Source organism: Talpa occidentalis, unplaced genomic scaffold (genome assembly GCF_014898055.3).
Source record: "Talpa occidentalis isolate TD23 unplaced genomic scaffold, MPIMG_talOcc4v2.1 talOcc4.2, whole genome shotgun sequence".
NCBI lineage: Eukaryota > Metazoa > Chordata > Mammalia > Eulipotyphla > Talpidae > Talpa > Talpa occidentalis.
Genome location: NW_023602073.1, coordinates 75,815,230 through 75,836,972, shown reverse-complemented (window position 1 = coordinate 75,836,972; position 21,743 = coordinate 75,815,230). Strand labels below are relative to the sequence as shown.

At 35.6% G+C, this 21,743-nt stretch overlaps 1 protein-coding gene and 1 non-coding gene across 6 annotated transcripts in view; one reads left to right on the top strand and one right to left on the bottom strand.

Moving 5' to 3' along the window:
• Window positions 1-308: 308 nt before the first annotated feature.
• LOC119253638 (U6atac minor spliceosomal RNA) lies at window positions 309-434 on the top strand. Its single transcript, XR_005127168.1, has one exon. It is a non-coding gene; the product is annotated as a U6atac minor spliceosomal RNA (small nuclear RNA).
• Window positions 435-3,631: 3,197 nt separating this feature from the next.
• Window positions 3,632-21,743, bottom strand: part of BEND6 (BEN domain containing 6) — a 40,347-nt gene continuing 22,235 nt past the window's right edge. For 3 of the 5 annotated variants that reach the window (XM_037519903.2, XM_037519902.2, XM_037519905.2), the window contains 4 exons: window positions 11,860-12,080; window positions 10,416-10,608; window positions 9,418-9,554; window positions 3,632-4,902 (listed from right to left, as the gene is read on the bottom strand). In XM_037519903.2, the coding sequence (XP_037375800.1) occupies window positions 9,427-9,554; window positions 10,416-10,608; window positions 11,860-12,080 (542 nt within the window). In that variant the 3' untranslated portion in view covers window positions 3,632-4,902; window positions 9,418-9,426. Of the gene's footprint in view, window positions 4,903-5,744; window positions 5,925-9,417; window positions 9,555-10,415; window positions 10,609-11,859; window positions 12,081-12,684; window positions 12,749-21,743 lie in introns of those variants that run through there. The other 2 variants (XM_037519904.2, XM_037519906.1) reach the window with 2 other exon arrangements.

Genomic DNA, 21,743 nt, shown 5'->3' with positions numbered 1-21,743 from the left:
TATAATCACCGATACAAATCCAATGGTAAAGAAGATGACCTTTGTATCTAAAATGGTTAATGGAATATAAGAAGAATAAATATTGAATAATGGGATAGAGAAAAGACACAAATGATCAATAGGGAATTCCCAGAAGTGAAATCACGCTGCATGGTTTTGCCTATACATGCATAACTATGATAAAGTTTAACTTATAAATTAAGCACAGGAACATATTAGCAACAGTAACTACTTATAAAATAGAATGATTTTATTGCTGTAATAAAAGTTATGTGAATGTCGCCTCTATCTCAATATATTTTACTCTAACGTTGTATGAAAGTAGGGAAGGTTATCTATTGTTTCCCTTGACAAGGAGGGAAGAGGCTTCTGCCTGAAACACACATGCGGTTTTTAGCCTATAGTTTCATTTATTTTTTTGAAGATTTATTTTACTTATGCATACAAGAACTGGGGTACAGGCCAGAGGGATGTGTGTGTATGGAAGGGGGTGAGATGATTCACCAGAGACAGTGGGAAACAGAACAGGTGGATTGACTGCTGCTAAGGGATTGACCGCTGCTAAGGGGAGCAGCAGGTGAGTCAGGAGAGGTGTGCTGTGCCATGTGGTAACTCCATGGCTGGGGATCAAACTCATGCTGCAGTGGCTGTGGATAGTTTCATAGGTTGCATCTTAACCACTTGCGCCACCAGGGAAGCCCTAGCCTGTAGTTTTAAACCACTGTTTAAAAGAAAATTACTCGACATAATTTTTAAAAAATATTTGTTTTTATTTGTTTGTGCCATATGTGGGTTAACTTCCTGGCCCAGGATCAAACTCAAGGGGTACTGGTGAGAGTGCTGAGACTTAACCCCTAGGCCACCAGGAATGCCCCTAACAATATTTTATATATTACATAAACATATGCTGTATATATAATAAATCCTATAGATATTTCTGAGAATTAAAGTAATATAAAATATTATTTACAAAATAAGTATATATATTCTTACTATATGTACTTTATATATGAGAAATCAAATAAAACAAAGAGAAATAAAAACAATAAAACATCTTGCCCCGCTAGTGTTAGCAAAATAGATGATAGATAAAATATGAGGAATTCAAAGACTTTTTAAAGTTGCCAAAAGATTTAAATTTTGCAAAAAATGCAAGGAAAATGCCAAGGCACTCCACGAGTGGCAGAGCTTAGAAAGCACAGCACAAGCAGATCTCCTGGAAAGGAGAATCTCATCCTGAAAGGCAAAATCTATCACACAAAAATCTAACAACTGAGGGGTAGGTGCTGAGCTTCACCAGAAATCACCAGGTTGAAATGCAGAGAAAAAAGGCAGAGGGCATCTAGAAGGCTCCTAGCAGATGTCAGAAAGAGCCAACAAATCATACTCCCTGCAGGTGAAGGGCTCTGCCATGTCTTTGCTGCTGCTGATGGAGGGCCTGGGGAATGCAGGGCTGGTAACAGAGATCTTTCTGGACTCAGCTTAGCTCAGTTAATGAGGGGGAGCAGAACTACTCAAAAATCTTCTCAGAGGAGCTTATTGGCCAGAACCAGTGGTTTGAAAGGACTGAAGTCTGGAAGGACCCCTGGCTGCTCCCACCATCCATGAAGCATCTGCAAATAGTTGGTTCAGGAAAAACCATGCTATTAAAAACAAAAAGTATTCAGGAAAGGATATGACACAGCATCAAAGATTTTAGTAAAAGATTTTATAAGAAAAATGTGAAAGAGCTGCAAAATTGATAAATATAAGAAAAACATTCATAAGAAGAGTGTTATCATAGAACAGATGGACATGTGGAGCACACATTCCGCCACAGGGAAAATCTTAATGAAATGATCGTCTACAAATAGGACAACTACAGAGCACACATACAGGGACTCAGACCTTAATATATTTTTTTTGGGGGGGAGGTATTTTTCCTGCACTAATTTTGGACGTTAATAGTCTTTCCCTTTCAGACAATATAAAATTGTTCATGTCTTCTTTTCTTTTTTTTAAAGATTTATTTTATTGATGCATATAAGAACTGGGGTATAGACCAGAGGTTTGGGGGTGAGAGGGCTCACCAGAGACAGAGTGGGGAGCAGAACAGGTAGATCTATTGAAATACACTGCTGATGGGAGCAGCAGGAGAGACAGGAGAGGTCTGCTGTGCCATGTGGGTTAGCTTCCTGGGTGGGGATAAGATTCATGTTGCTGTGGCTGGAGATAGCTTGATAGTGTTAAGACTTAACCCCCAGTGCCACCAGGGAGCCCCCTCAAATCTTCTTTTCATTTGACCTCAAAATTTACTTCCTACTAATGTAGTATTCTTTATGAAATATGGTTTGAAGAGGGTCTATAACAATTATTTTTCATTCATCAGTTGGGTTAGTATCATTTATTGAATAAACCCCCCTTTTCATATTTAATAATAGTTTTACTTTAAATACTTTTTTTAAGTTTATTTTTCTTTTTTTAAAAGATTTATTTATTTATTTATACAAGCACTGGGTACAGCCAGAAGCGAGGGAGGATGAGAGAATTCACCAGAACCAGAGCGGGGAGCAGAGCAGGCAGAAGGGCCAAAGTACACTGCTGAGGGGAGCAGCGGGCGGCAGGAGAGGTCTGTGCGCCACGTGGGACCCTCCTCCAGTGGCCGGGGAGCAGCCTGGTATCGAACCATCGCTGCAGAGGCTGCGGGCAGCTTCGCAACACAGCGCTCAACCGCTGTGCCACAGGGGAGACCCTTGAAATACATTTTAAATTCTTAGATATGTGAATACATAACATGTGCATATATATACAGCTGCATGTGTGCCTATTGCTTTTTGGACATTCTATTAAATTTCATTAGTTTTTTTAATTTGTAATTCATTTAGAACTAATATATGAATCTGGATAAAAATGCTTATATTCTATTTTGTATAAAAATATCTGTATATCTCAAAGTACTTTAAAGAAGGACAATAGAAGTTCCATTTGAATAATGTAATTATGTTTGTTTCGCAAAGGCAATTTTTTTTTAAAATTTTTTTTTTTTTTAAATTTTCTAGAGGCATGTCTTATTTATTTATTTATTATTTGTTTGTTTGTTTGGTTTATACATGCACTGGGTACAGTCAGAAGCGCGGGAGGGTGAGAGAATTCACCAGAGCCAGAGCGGGGAGCAGAGCAGGCAGAAGGACCGAAGTACACTACTGAGGGGAGCAGCGGGCGGCAGGAGAGGTCTGCGCGCCATGTGGGACCCTCCTCCGGTGGCCGGGGAGCAGCCGGGGATTGAACCGGCTGCAGAGGTTGCAGGCAGCTTCGCAAGCCAGTGCTCAACCGCTGCGCCACCGGGGAGGCCCTCGCAAAGGCAATTTTACTTACATTTAGTAGGCAAACATTAACAAGTAATTTTAAAAAGGAAATAATATAGCTTAATAAAATTATTCTTGTTCAATAAAAGTTTTAACTTCCTTGGACATTGTGCATATAGTCTATCTAACATGGCTTTTTATAGGACAAGCCAGAGACACAAAGTCAAATTATAATGGTAGTGCCTCAATGTGTGGGGAAAAAGCCATCAGCCTAGACAAGGATTTTCCCACCTAGATCTTATACATTAGTAAAGAAACAAGCAAATCTTTTTATGTTTTTGATGGAATTTATTTATATTTAAGTAGTAAATGTCAACATAAATTATTTCCTTAAGAATATTTATTTTGTACAACGTTGTTATCAAGCAACACTTATGGAATACTCCCTGGGTCCACAGAGCTGAACTTTATGATTATCCTCTCTCCCAAGCTTAAATATGTCCTTATACACTGAAGAAGCAAGGCTTGGTACTACTGCAGAGTAGCCATATATGATGCTCTGAAATCAGAGAAGGAAGTCTCATGATGAAGAATGCTTTATTTTCATTCATTTACAAATGGTATTTTTCTTTTTGTATGTTTATTAAGCCCAAATAATTTTATCTTCTTTTTCTTTCTTCTGTCACAATATCCAATGTTAGATTTTGAACTGGGGGTAATTTGCTTCAGGTACCTATAACATCTATAAAAAGCATATTTCAGAAAATCAGAAGGAATAAAAATCAGCTGAGAACTAGAACTAAGCAGTGTAACAATATAATCAACCAAATGCATAGAATGTTATGGCTAATATAGGATGTTTTGGATGATATTGATATTTTATATCGCATATCTTATTTGATATACTTTGGGCAATAAAATATTAGAAGCATGAAAAGGAAACAAAGATTTTTCTGAAAGTCAATACATTGTTTTAACAATTGCAAATTGGGTTTATTTATTTTTCAGAGTTTGGCAGAATAGTTCAATATTAAAAAGAAAATGTCTTGCTGCTCTCATTTCTTTCAGTCTTTATACATTTTTAGATAACAGAATAATTTCACTTTATTGCTAAAACATTCTTACTTGGTTAGCCATGATTATTAGATTTTAGGCTAACTTTCCTGCTCCTATGTCTGTGGACATTGATTATTTCACTGTTACCTTTCCAAATGTGTTCTTATTCTGAAAATCCAAAATTTCATATAGGGAGTTACTGGTAATAATAAATGTATGCTTGCTTAAAAAAATGGTGGATTTCAGGGACTGATGTTATTGTTGCTATGATAAAAATTCTGACTATCCCATTAAGTTAGCTCTAGAAAAGCATTTTGGGGTGGGGAAATGCATATTTCCAAAGAAACCATTCTGCATGCTTGTTTGACTGGAATTTAGGGTGGAATCTACATGCAGCTTCTTCAGCAAGCTTGTTGCTCCATCCGAAGAGCTCAGTGATGTCACAGATGTCTCACAGGCTGTCATTGTCTCTCTGCTCAGGGATGGGGAGGTTGCGGATTTTCCAACAAAATCCAATGTCGGTATTGAACCAAGGGTACTTTGTTTCAGGTACCTCTGTTATCTATAAAAAGCATATTTCAAAAAACAGAGCAAATTTATGTTAATCTGTTAAGTCTATTTATTGAATAAATGTTTATATTATTTCTGAAAGTTGTATGAGTTCCTTATTTTGTCTACTACTAGTTTTTCTTAAAAGTTCAAATTATCAATATGAACTATTTCCATTGAGGCAATTTAAGAATTATTTTATGACCAATTCAGAGAAATACCAGCATAGATAATAATTGGAATATTTAACATTAATTTTTATCTTGAATGATTAAAATTGGCATAAACTTTCAAACACAAAGTAAAATGAATCATTGTCACATACTCATTAACTATCTTAAAAATGATGTAAGAATTACATAAAATAATAAAAGAATAAAGAAATTTTACTAAAAAATTTGTCAACAATTGTGCCATTCTTCAGTAAAATTTATTGATTTTTTAAGTACCAGGTGATATCCAAATCTGCTTTATCTTTCAAAACCCAAAGAAACATATGAGCAAGGTCAATGGCAGAATTACTATGATGCTAATAAAACTAGCATGGGTTCTTTACAAAACAAGGGACTTAGCAATATTGTCACATACATTGAAAATTTTTGTAAAATTTGTCACAATTAGATCTCCTATTATAATCTATTAAAATCTCTTTTTTTTTTTTCATTTTGACTCCCTATTAGTCACATTTTCTCCTGTAATTATAACCAGGGTGTTGGTGATTTATTATTCTAAATTAATATGCAGCGTCGTAGCTGATTATATACCTATAACTTCGCATTTCATTTCTTAAAGAGGGTTTTCCAAATTCTATTAAGCATCAAGTTCCACAAATCCTGGACCTATCCCTGCCATAGTTAGTATTAATATCCCTGTTTAAATTTAATCAGAGAGGTTAAGTGACTTTCCAAATGCTACGCAATCATTAATAGGTGTAGCGGGCTTTAAAATCAGACTCACCCTGAAACATTCAATTTTATGTGTCAACTTGATTAGGCATGATACTTAGGTGTTCATCAAACATGAATCTAGATGTTGCTGTGAAGGTATTTTTTAGAAGACATTAACATTCAAATTGGTACATTTTCAGTAAAGCAGATTACCCTCCGTAATACAAGTGTTTCTCATTCAATAGACTGAAGACCTTAAGAGCACAGACCCAGGTCCTCGCAGGAAAGAAGACCTCTCCACTTCTTTAAACTCAATACTGCAATGTCAACTCTTCCCTGGGTTAATAGTCCCTACAACTTTTTAAATCAATTACATAAAATAAATTAAAAACATGCATTCTATTAGTTCCACGACTAACAAAGTAAGAAATAAAAAGGATATGCTAGTGTTGGCTCTCTCTTAGTTTATTGGTCATATGATTCTGGCAATTCACTTAACCTCCTTAGGCTTTAGTTTCACATCTCAAAAATAAGGACATCATATCAGAATAGGGTTTTTCAACAACTGACAATTGGTGCTGGATAATTCTTTGTTGTGGGAGCTGTCCCCTGCATTGCGCTCTGTTTAGCGGCATTCCTTGCTTCTGTCCACTAGATGCCAGCAGAACCATCCAGTTGGGACAACTCACAACATCTTCAGACATTTTAAAATAGCCTCTGTGGGGAGGGGCAAACAGGACAAAAAACCCTCCCGCATTTGAGTATCACCGTATTAGATTATCTTTAAGTTATAATATAGGCATGCACAATATTACAGGTTATATATACTGAGATAGCTTTGAAATTTCGGAAAGCCATTTAACCACTTAGTGGGATGCAATAGAGGTATATTCTAATATTCTGTAATTCATATAAATAAAACGTTTTTTTCAGTTTCCACATAACAGAAGTGGAGAAATGCCAGGAAGATTAGCATTAAGGTCCTGACAAATTATGAGCTGCAGGCAACTTAGCAGTCATAGGAATGAGAAAGAATACGTGAAAAAGAAGGAAAGATGAAATTTAGCTCTCACCATCACAGAAATGAGTTTTAGCTGGGAAATTACTGCCCATTCAAATCCAAGCCACTAATGGCGATCCTGAGCTCAGCACTGTGGGGAGGGCTCACTTTGCCCAGAGCACACTAGTGGGGATTGCTAGACTTCTTGGATGCATACAGATTTGTAGAACCCATGTGACTTTGAAGTACTTATGCCAATGCTAGTAATAATGCAACAAAATTTATTTTTCTAAAGAATATTTCTGGCAACCTGGTGAGGAGGGAGTATGGCTTTGCTGAACTAGTATAATCAACTTTATGCTCCTGTTGGTTGAATGACCAAGAAGAGAAAAATAGGAGCATTCCACTAGATGGTGCTAAAATTGACTAATTCATCACATGGCTGAATTTGGTTACATGTGACCCTGTCTTAACCAGATTATTTTCTCAGTTCTTTTGAAATAAATTTGATTTAGTTATATTTCAAATGAAAGCATCTACCAGCTAAAAATAAAATTCCATTGGGCCTCTCTGGTGGCCAAGGGGTTAAGCACCGCACTATGAAGCAATCCACGGCCTCTGCAGCAGTTTGATCCCCAGCCAGAGTAACCCACATGGCAAAGCAGACCTCTCCTGACTTGCCCGCTGCTCCTTTCAGCAGTGTACTGCAGTCTGCCTGTTCTGTCCCCACTCTGTCTCTGGTGAATCCTCTCATCTCCCGTATCTCTGGCCTGTACCCCAGCTCCTCTATGCATAAATAAATAAATCTTGGGAAAAAAATAAAAAACTAAAATTCCATTCTAATGTTAATCTTCCTTCTGATTCAAAATAAAAATATATGCATTTTTATTTCAGGCAGCTTTGCATTACAAAGCAAGTTTCAGGGCCAGAAGGCACCAAAAGACATTGTGTTAGTAGCAAAAGGTTTGTTCTTTTTTTCAATTTTAATTAATGCCATGGCCAGATGATTTAATAGGACTATTACTGACAAGTATAGGTAAAACTGAAATAAAAACCTTTTAATTTTAATTTCCTGAACACTCTTCTGCTAATATGGTCAGAGATGAGTTATATACCTACTACTAGCAATTGAAGACATTAAGAAGGCAGAAGACACAGACTATTAAAATGCTTTGTAGAGCTCTGAAATATATTCCAAAAGATAGCCCTATGACTTGGAGGTCTGGTTAGATAGCATTTAGAAAGGGAATATGGCCATTATACATCAGGAAAATTGGGTAGTCTGATGTCAAAATGAGGAGTAATAAGGGCTACTTTAAGCAGTAAACTCCTAATTGCTAAATTGTGAGATTCACGCTCTACTGAAAATTTAATCAGTTGGGTACAAAAAGCATGCAAATATCTTTATGTTTTCTAAATCCTCAAGTCAGTCTACCAATATGTAGGTGCCAATGGAAAGAATCCCACTGTAGTTGTTACAAGTGTCTTTTGGGCTTTGTTATTTTTAGGAAGAGAGACTATTACTGAGTTTCATCAGAGCTGACTTTAGTTGAATAACTAATCAGTAAAGGACCTGAAAGGAGGGTGCGGGTGAGAGTTGGCAACAGATGGAGGGTGGGTGTGGGAATTATTGCATTCCACAGAATTCCACATCCCATTTAAAACAAGTCAGAAGAAAAGACAGGTTGTTTCAAAGGTAGCTAGAATTAGGTGGAAAACAGGCAAAATGGAAGTCAAAGATAGAAGCAGAGAAAAAGGAAGAGATAAAAAAGGAATACTTGTATTGGACTTGCCCTTATGCATTTCCCTTTTACCTCTATCAACACTTAAAATATTAATAACACAATGATACCTATATTTTCCACATAAATAATGGAAAGGAAAGGTGAGCACAAGTGAAATGGCCAGACATTGGGTTGCTAAAGCAAGCACAAAATTCCACTTCACAGTTATGCCCAGGTTAGGGCCTGACTATAAAACATATTTCTTTGGGATTCATTAAAAACAAGTTTTTCTTAGTATGCTACAAACATCTTTGGTTAAAAAAAAAATCCTTATCAAACAGATACAAACTACAACAGCTGATTAAAAAATTAAAAATGATGAGAAGCCCAATGAAGGATGCTGGCAGTCGAATGCTCCAATACACAAGTCAAACCAGTGTTGGGAATTCAAGTTCAGTCCTAGCGAAGCAATCCAAGATTTCCCAAGGGTATGTTCCTATCCTCTTCTAGAGAAACACTTGCTAAATTGTAGTGTGACCCTTTTGGACTCCTTTCTACCCCACCCACAAGTTAATACATGTTCTCTGAAGAAGAAAAACGAGTATGCCAGTAGAACATAGTTGGAAAATACTATATACCATATTTCCTTTTAGAGGTTTCTGGTGCACATGGGCATGTTGAAGGGTATTAAAATATCTGAGAGGTTCTGGGAAAGAAAAACCTGTATAATTGGACTCTTAATTTCTCATATATAAATCCCCTTCCTGTCCATGCTTCACCCTCAGAAATGCCTACTAGCATAGGCAGGTCACTAGAATTCTCTAGCATATGAATGCCAGAGAAAATGCTACTCCACAGATGAAAGCACTACATTTTTTTGCCACATTGAAAGAATTGTGAAGATGTAAAAGACTTACCAAAAGGAACTACTTAATATCCTGAGAGTTAGGATTTTTGCTTAGATTTGGCTTCTTGGTACAGTTGTTTAGCTTTTGTCCTATCATTCTCCTAATTGAAACATCATCTGTGGTGGGAAATATCTGTTTTGTGACTCCTGTTAAAAAAAACAACAGTGATAACACACACAAAAATACACTTTATGAGGCCTTTCCTTTTTAAGATATGAACTGAGATTAAAAAAAAAAACAAAGCAATCCACATTGAAAGTTTGTGTCCATTTTACAAAAGCAGCCAAAACACCCATAAGATATTAAAAAGCTGAATTAGTGTCAGGGTTTTCAAAGGAAAACAAGATATAACAAAAGTCTCTATTATAATTGAGAACATATATATTTGCTTTCCCTTGGCACAATTCAACTTTAACCTTGCCACTTGATCTGACCTATAAATCCCCTTGTTTCAAAATGTTCAGAATTTTTTATCCATTCCCAACATCAGTTGAAACAATCTTTGCAGCTAAGAAATAATATATTATCAAAATATAGAGATTTCAGATTTAATGATCCCCCAATATTGTTGGATATTTGTAAAAAAATTTGCTGCCCTAGGTGATGATATTTAAGGAGACTCATTATCATAAATAGGATAGTCTTATTAACCTCTATTTATCTAAAGTAAAAGATTGGGGATATAACACAGATAAAAAAGAGAAAAAATAAGTAAAAAAGAAAATAAGATATACACTTACTAAAATTTTGTAAGGATTTTGAAGATTTACTTTTGTAAAGTTATACATTTTATGAGTCCAAATTTTTCAGCAATATAAAAATTACTTTTATTTTAATAACCACAGTCAATATAAAATTTTCCACATTTAATAAGAAGTTGGGACTATTGTGAAATTTTTATTCCATGGAAAAATAAATTTTAAAAAAAGACCACAAAAGAATAACTTAACTTTGAATGTTAAATTATTTCAAATTCACATGACAGTAAAATGCAATCAGATTATCACCTATAATTTCTTGAACTTCATTCTGATTCATAGCTGGTTTTACAGCCTTGTCCCTTGAAGTAGAGGATTTTGCCCCCGTCAGGCTGTGTGTGGCCATGTATTCATTTGTGTAAAGTACTTGCATTAAATCATTAATAAACTTCTGAGGTTTGCTCTTGTTACAACGGGCAATCTGCCATTTTTCAATCTTGAACTAAAAAATAAAAATTGAAATTGGAAAAAAGAAAGGAAAGGAGTATCTGGAGAAAAAATATATCACTGGGTTAAGATATCAGAAAACAAAATCAATGCTCTTTAAGGTGATATATTATACATTTTATGCATTTCAGGGGTGACATTTACATTTTATCATTGAGATAATTCCCAAAGGTCATGAGACATTTGTTCCAGAGTATATATAAATGCTTGTCATGTAATCTGGAATTGTTTTTTTTAAGGATTAGTTCCATTCTCAACACTTCTACTAAATATAATGGGCAGAATAATGGCCCATTGAAGATATACACATCCTAATCCTTAGAACTTACGGACGCTATCTTATATGGCAAAAATAACTTTGTAGGTATGATTCAAGTTAAGTATACTGAGTTGGGAAGACTATCCTTGATTATCCAGAGGGGACAATCTAATCACATGATTCAAACACAGAAAGGGAGACAGAAGAGTAAGCCAGAAAGGAAACACAAGAAGGATAGATTCAAAGAGTGAAGGGGACATGGTCTGTCATGGCTGACTTTGAAGATGGCTAAGTGGGCCATGAACCAAGGACTGTGATAGCTTCCGGAAGTGAGAAAGGTCTATAGTTTACTGCCAGTAAGAAAATAGAGAACTCAGTTCTTAACCACAAGAAACTGAGTGAGTAGGAAACAGATTCGTCCACTGAAACTTCAGAAGAAAGCATACCTGCTAACACCTTGATTTTACCATACTTCTGATCTATATGCTGAGATATTACATTTCTCTTATTATAAATCACTAAGTTTGTGGTAACCTGTTAGACAGCAGTAGGAAACTGATACACCAAGATTCAAAAATTCTCAATGTTAGTATTTATTGCTTTTGAAGGCATATATTCTGAGGCTAATACCTTATTCTGACTAAAACTTAGAATTTTACCTTCTATTTCTTGATTAAGAGTGATGAGAAAATAGAAAAAGAATTGTGTAACCATCATGAAGAGGCTGAAACTTATCTTCTCTTAATGATAGCAGTTTATAATCCCTAATGCATAGTTATCCCTCTGCCGCTTAAGAATTTTATGGTTTACTATCATTATCTGCAGTTTGATTTTGGTTAAATATTAAATTTGTTGTAAAAAGTCATGTTATGCAATTAGAAAGTCAAGGTTTTGAACCATAGTTACCTAAAGTTGATAAACAGTTATCCTTCTGCACTCTTATTTTAATTTTTATATTTAACTGTATCGCAGAGACTCCCTACTGACCTGTTTTTCGTCAGTATGATGCTCTTCTTCAGCTTTCAGGGAAATGGGTGAACTGGAATTAGAATTAGAATTACTGCACGTTGAGGCAAATGAATCTGGTGAGGAGTTGTTTGTTGCTCTCCAGAGGGTGGATGCAGTTGTTGACATGGGTCCTCCACCCTTAAGGAGGGCCTCCGCCATCCCAACCAATTCCTCGAACTGGGTGACTGCCTGTGGTAACACTAAAATGGCAAGAAGTAACAATTTACAAACACTTTCAATAACAATAACAAACATGCATATTTTTAATTGTGTGTTTATGCATAGAAATATGTGGAACTAGTTGTTACCATTTGTTGCCTTTGTAAAATAAACATGGTGAGAAGAGTGGTTGGAACATATTTACTTTTTATTATTAAATAATTTAATATTGCTTAATAATAAATCAATTTTAAAACTTTTGGTTATTGCATTTAAATATATATTATATATATGCATACATAATATATATTACTTCATAACTAATTTGAATACTTTTTTAAAGTTGATTCTTTGCCCTGATTGCTAATAGTACTATTTGAAGGTGTTTAATCTCTTGTTTGGAAATATTACTGATTCTATTATCACCTTCCAAATGCTCGCATTAGTTCAGTTTAAGTGACATTTCTCACAAATTAAAATAAATTTTCTATGACCTTTGCATGTGATTTGTTAGGAGTCAAATTCTATCAAATTAGTAAAAATACACTGCCACATTTCAAACCTATGTTTCCACATATTAAAGATGAATTTTGGTAATCAACTAAAAGTTCTCTTTGTTCCTTTTTTTTTTTAATGGAAACTTACACATTCAAAGGTTTCATGCCTCCATGTAAAATGGTCTTCTCTGTTGTTATATCTAGTTTGTTTCCTAAGGACAAATAACATTTTGTTGGAGTTGGAAGACACCTTGAACCCTATCTAATTCAATTTCTCACTCTATGGTTGAGGGTACTACCTGCTAGAGAAGCAAAAAGACAGATTTTTTCCATACTTTTCTCAAGTGTATCATTGAGCTATAATCTTTACAATTAAATTTGATTTGAGAACTGAAAATTTAGTCATATTGATGACATGGCTAAGTGAATATATAGTTAACTATATTATTATCTACTAAAGAAAAATCTACTAAAGAATCTACAATTCTTCCAAATAAAATGTATTAAGCACCTGTCATGTGCCAGTTGCATATTCAATTAGTATTATTTATTGAGCATTTAATAATATGAAATATTTAGCTTTTACTCTGTGCCAGACACTATATGGACACTTCTACCAATGTTCATTCTTTCAATTCTCATTTACAACTCTTTAAAATAGCCATTATCATTGCCCCCAATTTATAGAAGAGGACAGTTAGTGAGAGGTTAAACAACCTGTTAAATCAACCCAATTAGTGAAAAGAAGGGCCAACATATAAAGTCTCTTCTGATTCCTTGCTATAAATTACTAAGTTATGCAGACTCTCAACATTTGCCAACCAGTATGTTAGGTGGTAGGGATGAGAGTGGCAGCAAAACCAGATGTGATCCTTTTGGAACTGAGAGGGGTTGGAGGGGCATTATTTACATACCCATGCTATAGAGTAAGAGTTTGACTTGCTCAGAAAGAGATCTGGTCAACTCCTCCCAACACCCAAATAGGAAGTAACCTCTAATCCCTTGAAATTTCCCTAGTAATAAAATGACTATCTTTGTTATTCATGGTGAGCCCCACGGGCTACACCTGATAGTTTATACTAAGGAGTTTCTCAGGGTGAGGATGATCACACTCAATAGTCATAGGGTGCCATTAGAAGCACTCTTAGAAGCTGGTCAGAAAGTCAGAGAGATTTGGAGACTGAGTTCAACCACATTCAATCAATCATGCCTACATAGTGAAGTTTCAGTAAAAACTTTGGACACTGGAGCATTGAGACTCTGCCCTATATATCTCTCTGACTGTTTCAAATTTACAACCATAAGTATAATAGGTTTCAGTGAGTTGTGATTTTTTTTCTAGCAAATTAAAGACATGGGTGGTTTTTTAAAATCCCCAAACTTGCAGTTGGTGATAGAAGTATTATGCAAACTTGACAGTCTAGAGGACAGTGCCCTTAATCTTGCAGTTTGTCTAACTCAATGTATATGCAAAGACATGAAAACTACAACTGCTAAGTGACACAAAGGTGAGGCATAAGATGCCTGATCCAGCCTGAGGGGATCAAGATTGAGCCGAGGGCTGAAGACTGAGTAGGAATTAAAGAGTTAAAGGGAATGATGGGTCATTATAGGCATAGGAAATGCAAGTTTTATATTTGAGGAACTGCAAGAAGGTAAAAGGCAGAAAATAAAGAAAAAAGGGAATTTGGTATCAATTTGGTATCAAGTGTGACTTCAAGAGTTTTTACTTTCTTTTTTAATTATGAAAGTTGTTCATACTCATTGGCAAACATCCTTTCATATCTATCTGTGCTCTTTTACAGTCATATGTACATATATAAAAAACATAGTCAGCACCATATTGTATACATAGCATTGTATCATGATCCTATTTCCAATGAAGACTATAATATGAACATTTTGCTTATTTTATTAAATATTCTTGGAAAATACGACTTCTTGAAGTCTAATTTACATGGAAGCAAAGGTAAGACTTTATACAAATTCTGAACAGAAATTAATTAGGTAAAAGGGGATGAGTTTGAAAATAGGACATATATACCCACTTAACACACACCCATTAAGATATAAACTATTTGCATACTCCAAGAAAGTTTCTCTTGTTTCCTCTAAGTGAATCCCTAGATTTACCTCATAGACAACAACTAATGTGATTTCCTTAGTCATATTTTATCTTCCCTAGAATCCCATATAAATGGATTCAAAGAATATATCCTCCTTTTTCTGGCTAACATTTTGTTCTACATATTTTGTGATTCATGTTATAATGTATATCAGTTACCCATTCCTTTTTGTTATTGACTAATATCTTATTATATGGTACTCCATAATTAATTTATCCACTCACCTGCTGAGGGGGAATTTTTACTTTTTCTTTTAATTGTTCCAACATTTGCTGTTTCTAGTTTATTTGATAGGTCATTCTCACAGGGACAACATGATATGTCATTGTGGTTTTGATTTGGATTTCCCTTATAGTAAGCGATATGGAGCAATTTTTTCAGGTGTGTGTGGGTCATCTGAATGTCTTCTTGGAGAAGAGTGTATTCAGGTCTTTTGTCCATTTTTTTATTGGGTTTTTGTTTTATGTTGTTGAGATGAACTCAAAAAACTCATTTGTCGTATGTGTGATAGGCAAATATCTTCACCCAGTCAGCAGGTTGCCTTTTTGTTTTGATGGTGACTTCTTTCTCTGTAAAAAAGCTTTTTAGTTTGATGTAGTCCCATTTGTTTATTTGTATTTTTGTTTCCCTTGCCATTGGAGTTGCATCCCCATCCCCAAATACTTCTCTGCAGCTGATGTTCAGGAGTGTCTCCTCTATGTTTTCTTTAAGTATTTTGTGGATCAGGTCTTATATTCAAGTCTTTAATCTCTTGAATTTATTTTGTGTGTGGAGTTTAGTAAAGATCTAGTTTTTTTCCTTTTTTTTTTGCATTCAGCTCTCTAAGTTTCCAAGTACCATTTGTTAAAGAGACTTTCCTTTCTCCATTGCATGATAATTGCTCCTTCATCAAAGATGAACTGTATATATTTGTTTGAGTTTATTTCTGGACTCCCTATTCTATTCCATTGGTCTGAGTTTCTGTTTTTGTTCCATATGATACTGTTTTGATTACTATTGCTGTCTGGTATAATTTGAAGTTAGAGAGTGTGATACTTTCATTTTTCTTATTTTTTCTCAGTATTGCCTTGGGTATTTGGGCTCTGTTGTGGTTCCATACAAATTGTATATTTGCTCTATTTCCTTGAAAAAAATGTCATTGGCATTTGATAGGTATTGAATTGAACCTATAAGTTGTTTTAGGTAATACGGTCATTTTAACTGTTTATTTTTTCCAATCCATGAACACAGGTTATCTTTCCATTTCTTTGTACCTTCTTTGATTTCCTTTGACTGTTTCTTATAGGTTTTTTTTTTTAGATTTATTTATTTATGCATGCAAGGGCTGGGGTACAGGCCAGAGGAGTGGAGGGTGAGAGGATTCACCAGAGACAGAGTGGGGAACGGAAAAGGCAGAATGACTGGAATACACTGCGAAGGGAGCAGCGGGCGAGACAGGAGAGGTCTGCTGTGCCATGTGGGTCACCTCCCTGGCTGGGGATCGAACTCCTGCTGCAGTGGCTGTGGCTTGCTTCATAGTGCTGACACTTAACCCCTTGAACCACGAGAGAGGACCCCTGTTTCTCATAGTTTTTGGTGTATAGGTCCTTCAACTTTTATTAAGTTTACTAACAGGTATTTCACCTTTTTGGTGCAATTGTAAATGGGTTGTCTTTCTCCTTCTGACTGATTTTGTTTAGCATAAATCCCTCCAGTTCCACCCATATTGTTAACAACTAGAAAAATTTCATCATTTTATACACACACACACAGAGATACATAATTGAATAATATTTCATTGTATAAATATATCACATCTTCTAAACCCACTCATGTTGTTGGACACTTAGGTTATCTCCCTAACTTGGCTATTTTAAAGAATGCTGCAATGACATAGGATTGCGTATATCCCTTTGATTCAGTGTTTTTGTATTCTTTGGCCAGATACCTCACAATAGGATTGCTGAGTCATATGAGAGACCTATTTTTAATATTTTCAGAAACCTCAAGATTGTTTTCCATAGTGGCTAGACCAGTCTATGTTCATATCAATTATGTATTAGGGCTCTTTTTTCTGCACATCCTTGTCAACACTTGTTTCTGGTCTTTTTGGTATAGGTCTTTCTCACCGGTGTGAGGTGGTATTTCATGTGGTTTTGATTTGAATTTCCCTGATGATATTACTATTATTAATTTAAAGATTTATTTATTTATACATACAAGAGCTGGGATATAGGCCAGAAGTAGGGGTATGTGTGGAAGTATTCACCAGAGACAGAATGGGGAGCAGAACAGGCAGATCTACTGAACTACACTGCTGAGGGGAGCAGCGGAAAAGATAGGAGAGTTCTGCTGGCCAGGGATGCAACTTATGCTGCTGTGGCTGCGAATAGCTTCACAGTGCTGAGACTTAACCCTTTGCACCACCAGGGACTTACTTTTCTCTTGTAGGCCCTCTTGTCTTGAGATGTTGGACCATCTGTATCGAGTCTCTATTTTCCAAATCTTTTCTATTTTCCCTTTCTTATTCTTCTTGCTCTGATAACAAGATTTTCTCAACTTTAACTTCTAGACATTTTACTGAATGTCTAGTTCCCTCCTCCTTGTTCTTTAAATATTCCATGGCCTTTTTTCATGGAGTTTTCTTCTGTCCACTTCTTTGCTTCTGTTTCCTCTGAGTTTATTTTTCTCTTTGTTTTGATCTGTTTTGTACGTCAGTGGGATTCCTCAAATAATCATACTCTTCCCCTCGGCTGTGCCCAGTTTCCCTGAATTGAGAACTTTGGTTCAATCTCTTTGGGGAGAAAAACCTCCTTTTCCTACTGTGGTGAAGAGTGATAGTGCAGGCTCCATGGGAACAGTGTGTTTGTGACTTTGTGGTCCGAGAGGGTCTTTTGATAGGTTTTTCAATGACTCTACCCTTCCTAACACCACCAGCACTACTGTAATCCCAGTTTGTGATTCAATAATTTGACATTTCTTTTAAATTTTCTATCTCCACAGATATTTCTCAAATTACAATGGGGTTATCATTTAACACATCAAGCCTATAGAATATTATCGCTTAAGGGCCTCCCCGGTGGTGCAGCGGTTGAGCACTGGGTTGCGAAGCTGCCCACAGCCTCTGTAGCGCTGGTTCCATCCCCGGCTGCTCCCCTGCCACTGAGGAGGGTCCCACATGGCGCGCAGACCTCTCCTGCCGCCCGCTGCTCCCCTCAGCAGTGTACCTCGGTCCTTCCGCCTGCTCTGCTCCCCGCTCTGGCTCTGGTGAATTCTCTCACCCTCCCGCACTTCTGACTGTACCTAGTGCTTGTATAAATAAATAAATAAATAAATAAATAAATAAATAAATAAATAAATAAACTAAATCTTAAAAAAAAAAAGAATATTATCGCTTAATTTAGCTTCTTTAAATATGCTCAGAACACCTACATTAGCCTATAATTTGGTAAAACCGAACGCAAAGCTTATTTTATAATCAAGTGTTGAATACCTCATGTAATTTATTGAATACTCTATTGAAAGTAGAAAGCAGTTGGGAGAGTATCGGTGTGGTGCACTGGTGATCACATGCCTGGGTGGGGGGGAGCTGTGACTCACTGATGCTGCCCAGCATACAAGACATATGTTACTGCATAGCCGCTACGCTAGGAAAAGATCAAAATTCAAAAGTATGCTTCATCAGGGAATGTGTATCATATTTGCACTATTGTAAAAAAAATTGTAAGTTGAACCATCAAAAGTCAGGATCCCAACCTCCATTACAGACACCAGCTTTCAGTTTTCTCTAGATTGTCAGTCACCACTCAGTCATCTATTTTCAGCCTTTAAAATTTTATAGACCAATGTCATCTTCTCTGGAATTTTTGTTGTCTTTGTTTTTATGCATTTTAAATTTACTTTTGGTGGGTTTCAAGGAAGAAAGGAGATTTTCAAATATTTAACTTAAGTTTTTGTCCATATTTAAATGAAGCTGGGAAAAACAAAGATTTTTCACTCTCCTGAAATCTTATTAGCTACAAAGTTGACCTTTAGGTGATGCTTTGTTTTCCATAAGTGTACATTCGTTCTATATAAATTTAGCCAGCTTGATACCCTGCTATAAAATAGATATGTCACTTATTTCCTTTCACATAATAATTGTTCTGATCAGTTTTAGTCCACGAAACATTATTCAAATGTTAACACACATACACACACACATCTTTTGCATTCTGAATGGCATATATATTCTACCATTTTTCTTAGTATGCTTTACATACAAACAGCCCTGATGCTTCATTCAGTTATTCATTCATTCATTCATTCATTCAAAGTTATTCAGGAACATTACTGAGCAAAAGATAAATAACCAGCATGCATTCTTATTTTAGAGCCTTTTCTTATTTGGTTTATACATAGAATTTCAACTTTCTGGTATCTTCCAAGTTCCAAAATATAGCTTCACAAAGATATCTACTAGGACAATGTTATTTTAAATTTTAAAACTTTCCCATTTCCCTAAAATCCCAGTCTTTCTTTATTGCCCCTACTTTTTTTCCATAGCACTTATCACCAACTAATGCATTATGTAATTAATTACACAATTATTTAGGTAATTGTTGTTCTATATACTTTGAGAGAAAAAAGTCTTTATTTCATTCACTGGTTTTCCTAGGGCTTTAGGATAGTAAGACATAGTAGGGTCTTCATAAATATTTGTTGGCCAAGTACATGCATGTATGATTATAGCAGATGGAGTTGGCAGTTTCTGACTTCCTGTTACCTGAAGTCTAGTCAATAGACAACTTTACTACTTGGTGTCAAGAGCTACATTCTAGTGTGTGTGTGTGTGTGTGTGTGTGTGTGTGTGTGTTTGCAGGAGGGCAGAAAATATTAAACAAATAATAGATTGTATATAGTTGTGTAGATTAATTAGGAAAGAAGGCAAAGGAAGGGGACAAAAATTGTTGGTGAGAGGTTGAAAATTTAGATGTGGGGAGGAGGGCAGGGAAAGGATGAATTGGAGTGCAGACTTGAAGTGAAGGTACAATCCATGTGGATATCTGGTTGAGGAAACACCCTGTACAAAGACAGTACAAAGAATGTTATGGATTGAATTGCATTCTGCCCAAAGATGTTTGAGTACTAAACCCTTACACCTCAGAATGAGACCTTATTTGAAGAAAGGTGTTTACAGATGTAATCAAGTTAAAATTAGGATGTCCTAATGTCAAGTTAGGTCATTAGGATGTCTTAATCCAAAATGACTAGGATCCTTAGAAAAGGGGGACACAGAAACAAGTATATAGGGAGAGAACATGTGAAGATTCACATTATGTTGCCAGCAGACAAGGAGAGAGAGCTTTGCTAGTGCCCTCTGAGAGGGCATGGTTCTGCTGACATTTCAATTTTGGAATTCTAGCTCCAGAATAATGAAAGCATGAGTTTTTTGTTTAAGCTCCACACTTTATAGTACTTTGTTATGGCAGCTCAAGCAAACTATTATATGGAGGCTACTAGTGATCATGAGAAGAGAAGTTACAATGGAATGATAAGGAAGTGGGATCCAGAGACAATAGAGAAGGAAATTGAACTCAGTTTGTAGATTGAAGTCACCTAAAAAAGTTTTCCTATAAAGAGGAGAAAAATAAGGTAAGAGGAGGAGAAGTGAATGTTGTTTTTTTTTTTTTCCTTAAATAAGGTAAGAGGAGGAGAAATGATTATTTTTTTAAATGGGAGAAATAATAGTATTTCTGATAATGGGAATGACGCATTAGAGAAGGAAAACTTGATTTTTCAAGAGAAAGTGGGAAGAATCTTTGGAGCTATGTCCTTGACTAGGCAAAGGAGAATGGGATCTGATGTACAAATGGAAATAATTGCCTTTGGGTAGAGAAGAGGAGGGGACATGAAGCGAAAGTGGAGCATAGACAAGCACATATGCAGGAATATGAAAGTTTACTCGCATCCTCCAATTTCTCAATGAAGTAGGAAGATAAGTCATTAACTGAGAGTGAGGATACAGGAGGAGGTGTGGGAAGTTGGCAGAGAGAAGAAAAGAGAGAAGGAAATGAAATAGCAATCCAGGAGTGTGGGAGAGAAGACCCTGATCAGAGTGATTCTTTTCACGTACTATTAAAACTGACTTGCTACTCTTTCATCTAGAATTTTCTCATCTAAATTATAATAAAATTTTGTCTAATAATTTTATTTTGGGGTTTGTGTTTGAACTTTTGGTGCTTAAAAAAAGAGAAAATAACAGTAACAATTATCATTACTAAACACCTATCATGTACCAGGAACGTTAAAATATTTCTCTATCTCATTCAATCCTTGTAGGAACCAGCCATGATAGACAGCCCTCATTTTGTAATGAGGAAATGAAAGCTAGGGACGAAGGCTTGGTAAAGTGACATGGCCAAGTGACTCCCCAATCAATACTTTTAATTAGTAACAGTAATTTATGCTAACTTTATAAAAACAGACTTTTATCTTACGTTAAATTCTGGAACAGAATTTTGAAATCTTTGAAAACCATCCATTTCAAAAAAGAAATATCTAAAATTGAAAAAATAAAGAAATAATGGCTCATCAATAGAATAAACATCTTATTTCCATGCATATGTGGCTGTTTCTATTTAAAACTATAAAGGCTTCAATTTAATAAATATTGTGAGGAAAGTCATTAATTAATGTGAATTGTTACTCTATCAACCTTGCTTGTCACATGTTCTATCTGTCTCCTGTAATTTCTGCCTCCAAAAATACTGTGAAAGTATCTTCTTTATTTCCATAGGCAGCATCGTAGACTAGGCTGCCATTGTGTTAGTTGGGATTACTACAATATCATCCAGGGAATTCTTCCTAACTTTCTTCCTTCTACCACTTGTACTCATTCTGCACACAGCAGCCCGAGGGATTTATTTTCAAGTGTTTTTAAGTATTCACTCTTTTACAACAGAATGCTGCCCAACAGAGCATATAATTTCCAAATTTTCAGTTGTACAAAATAGTACATTGTGTTTAATTGCAAATAGAAAACATAATTTTTGAAAAATAAGCACTGAAACACAATATAGGATCTTACAAAAAAGCATTATGCCAAATGCTTTTAGATTTG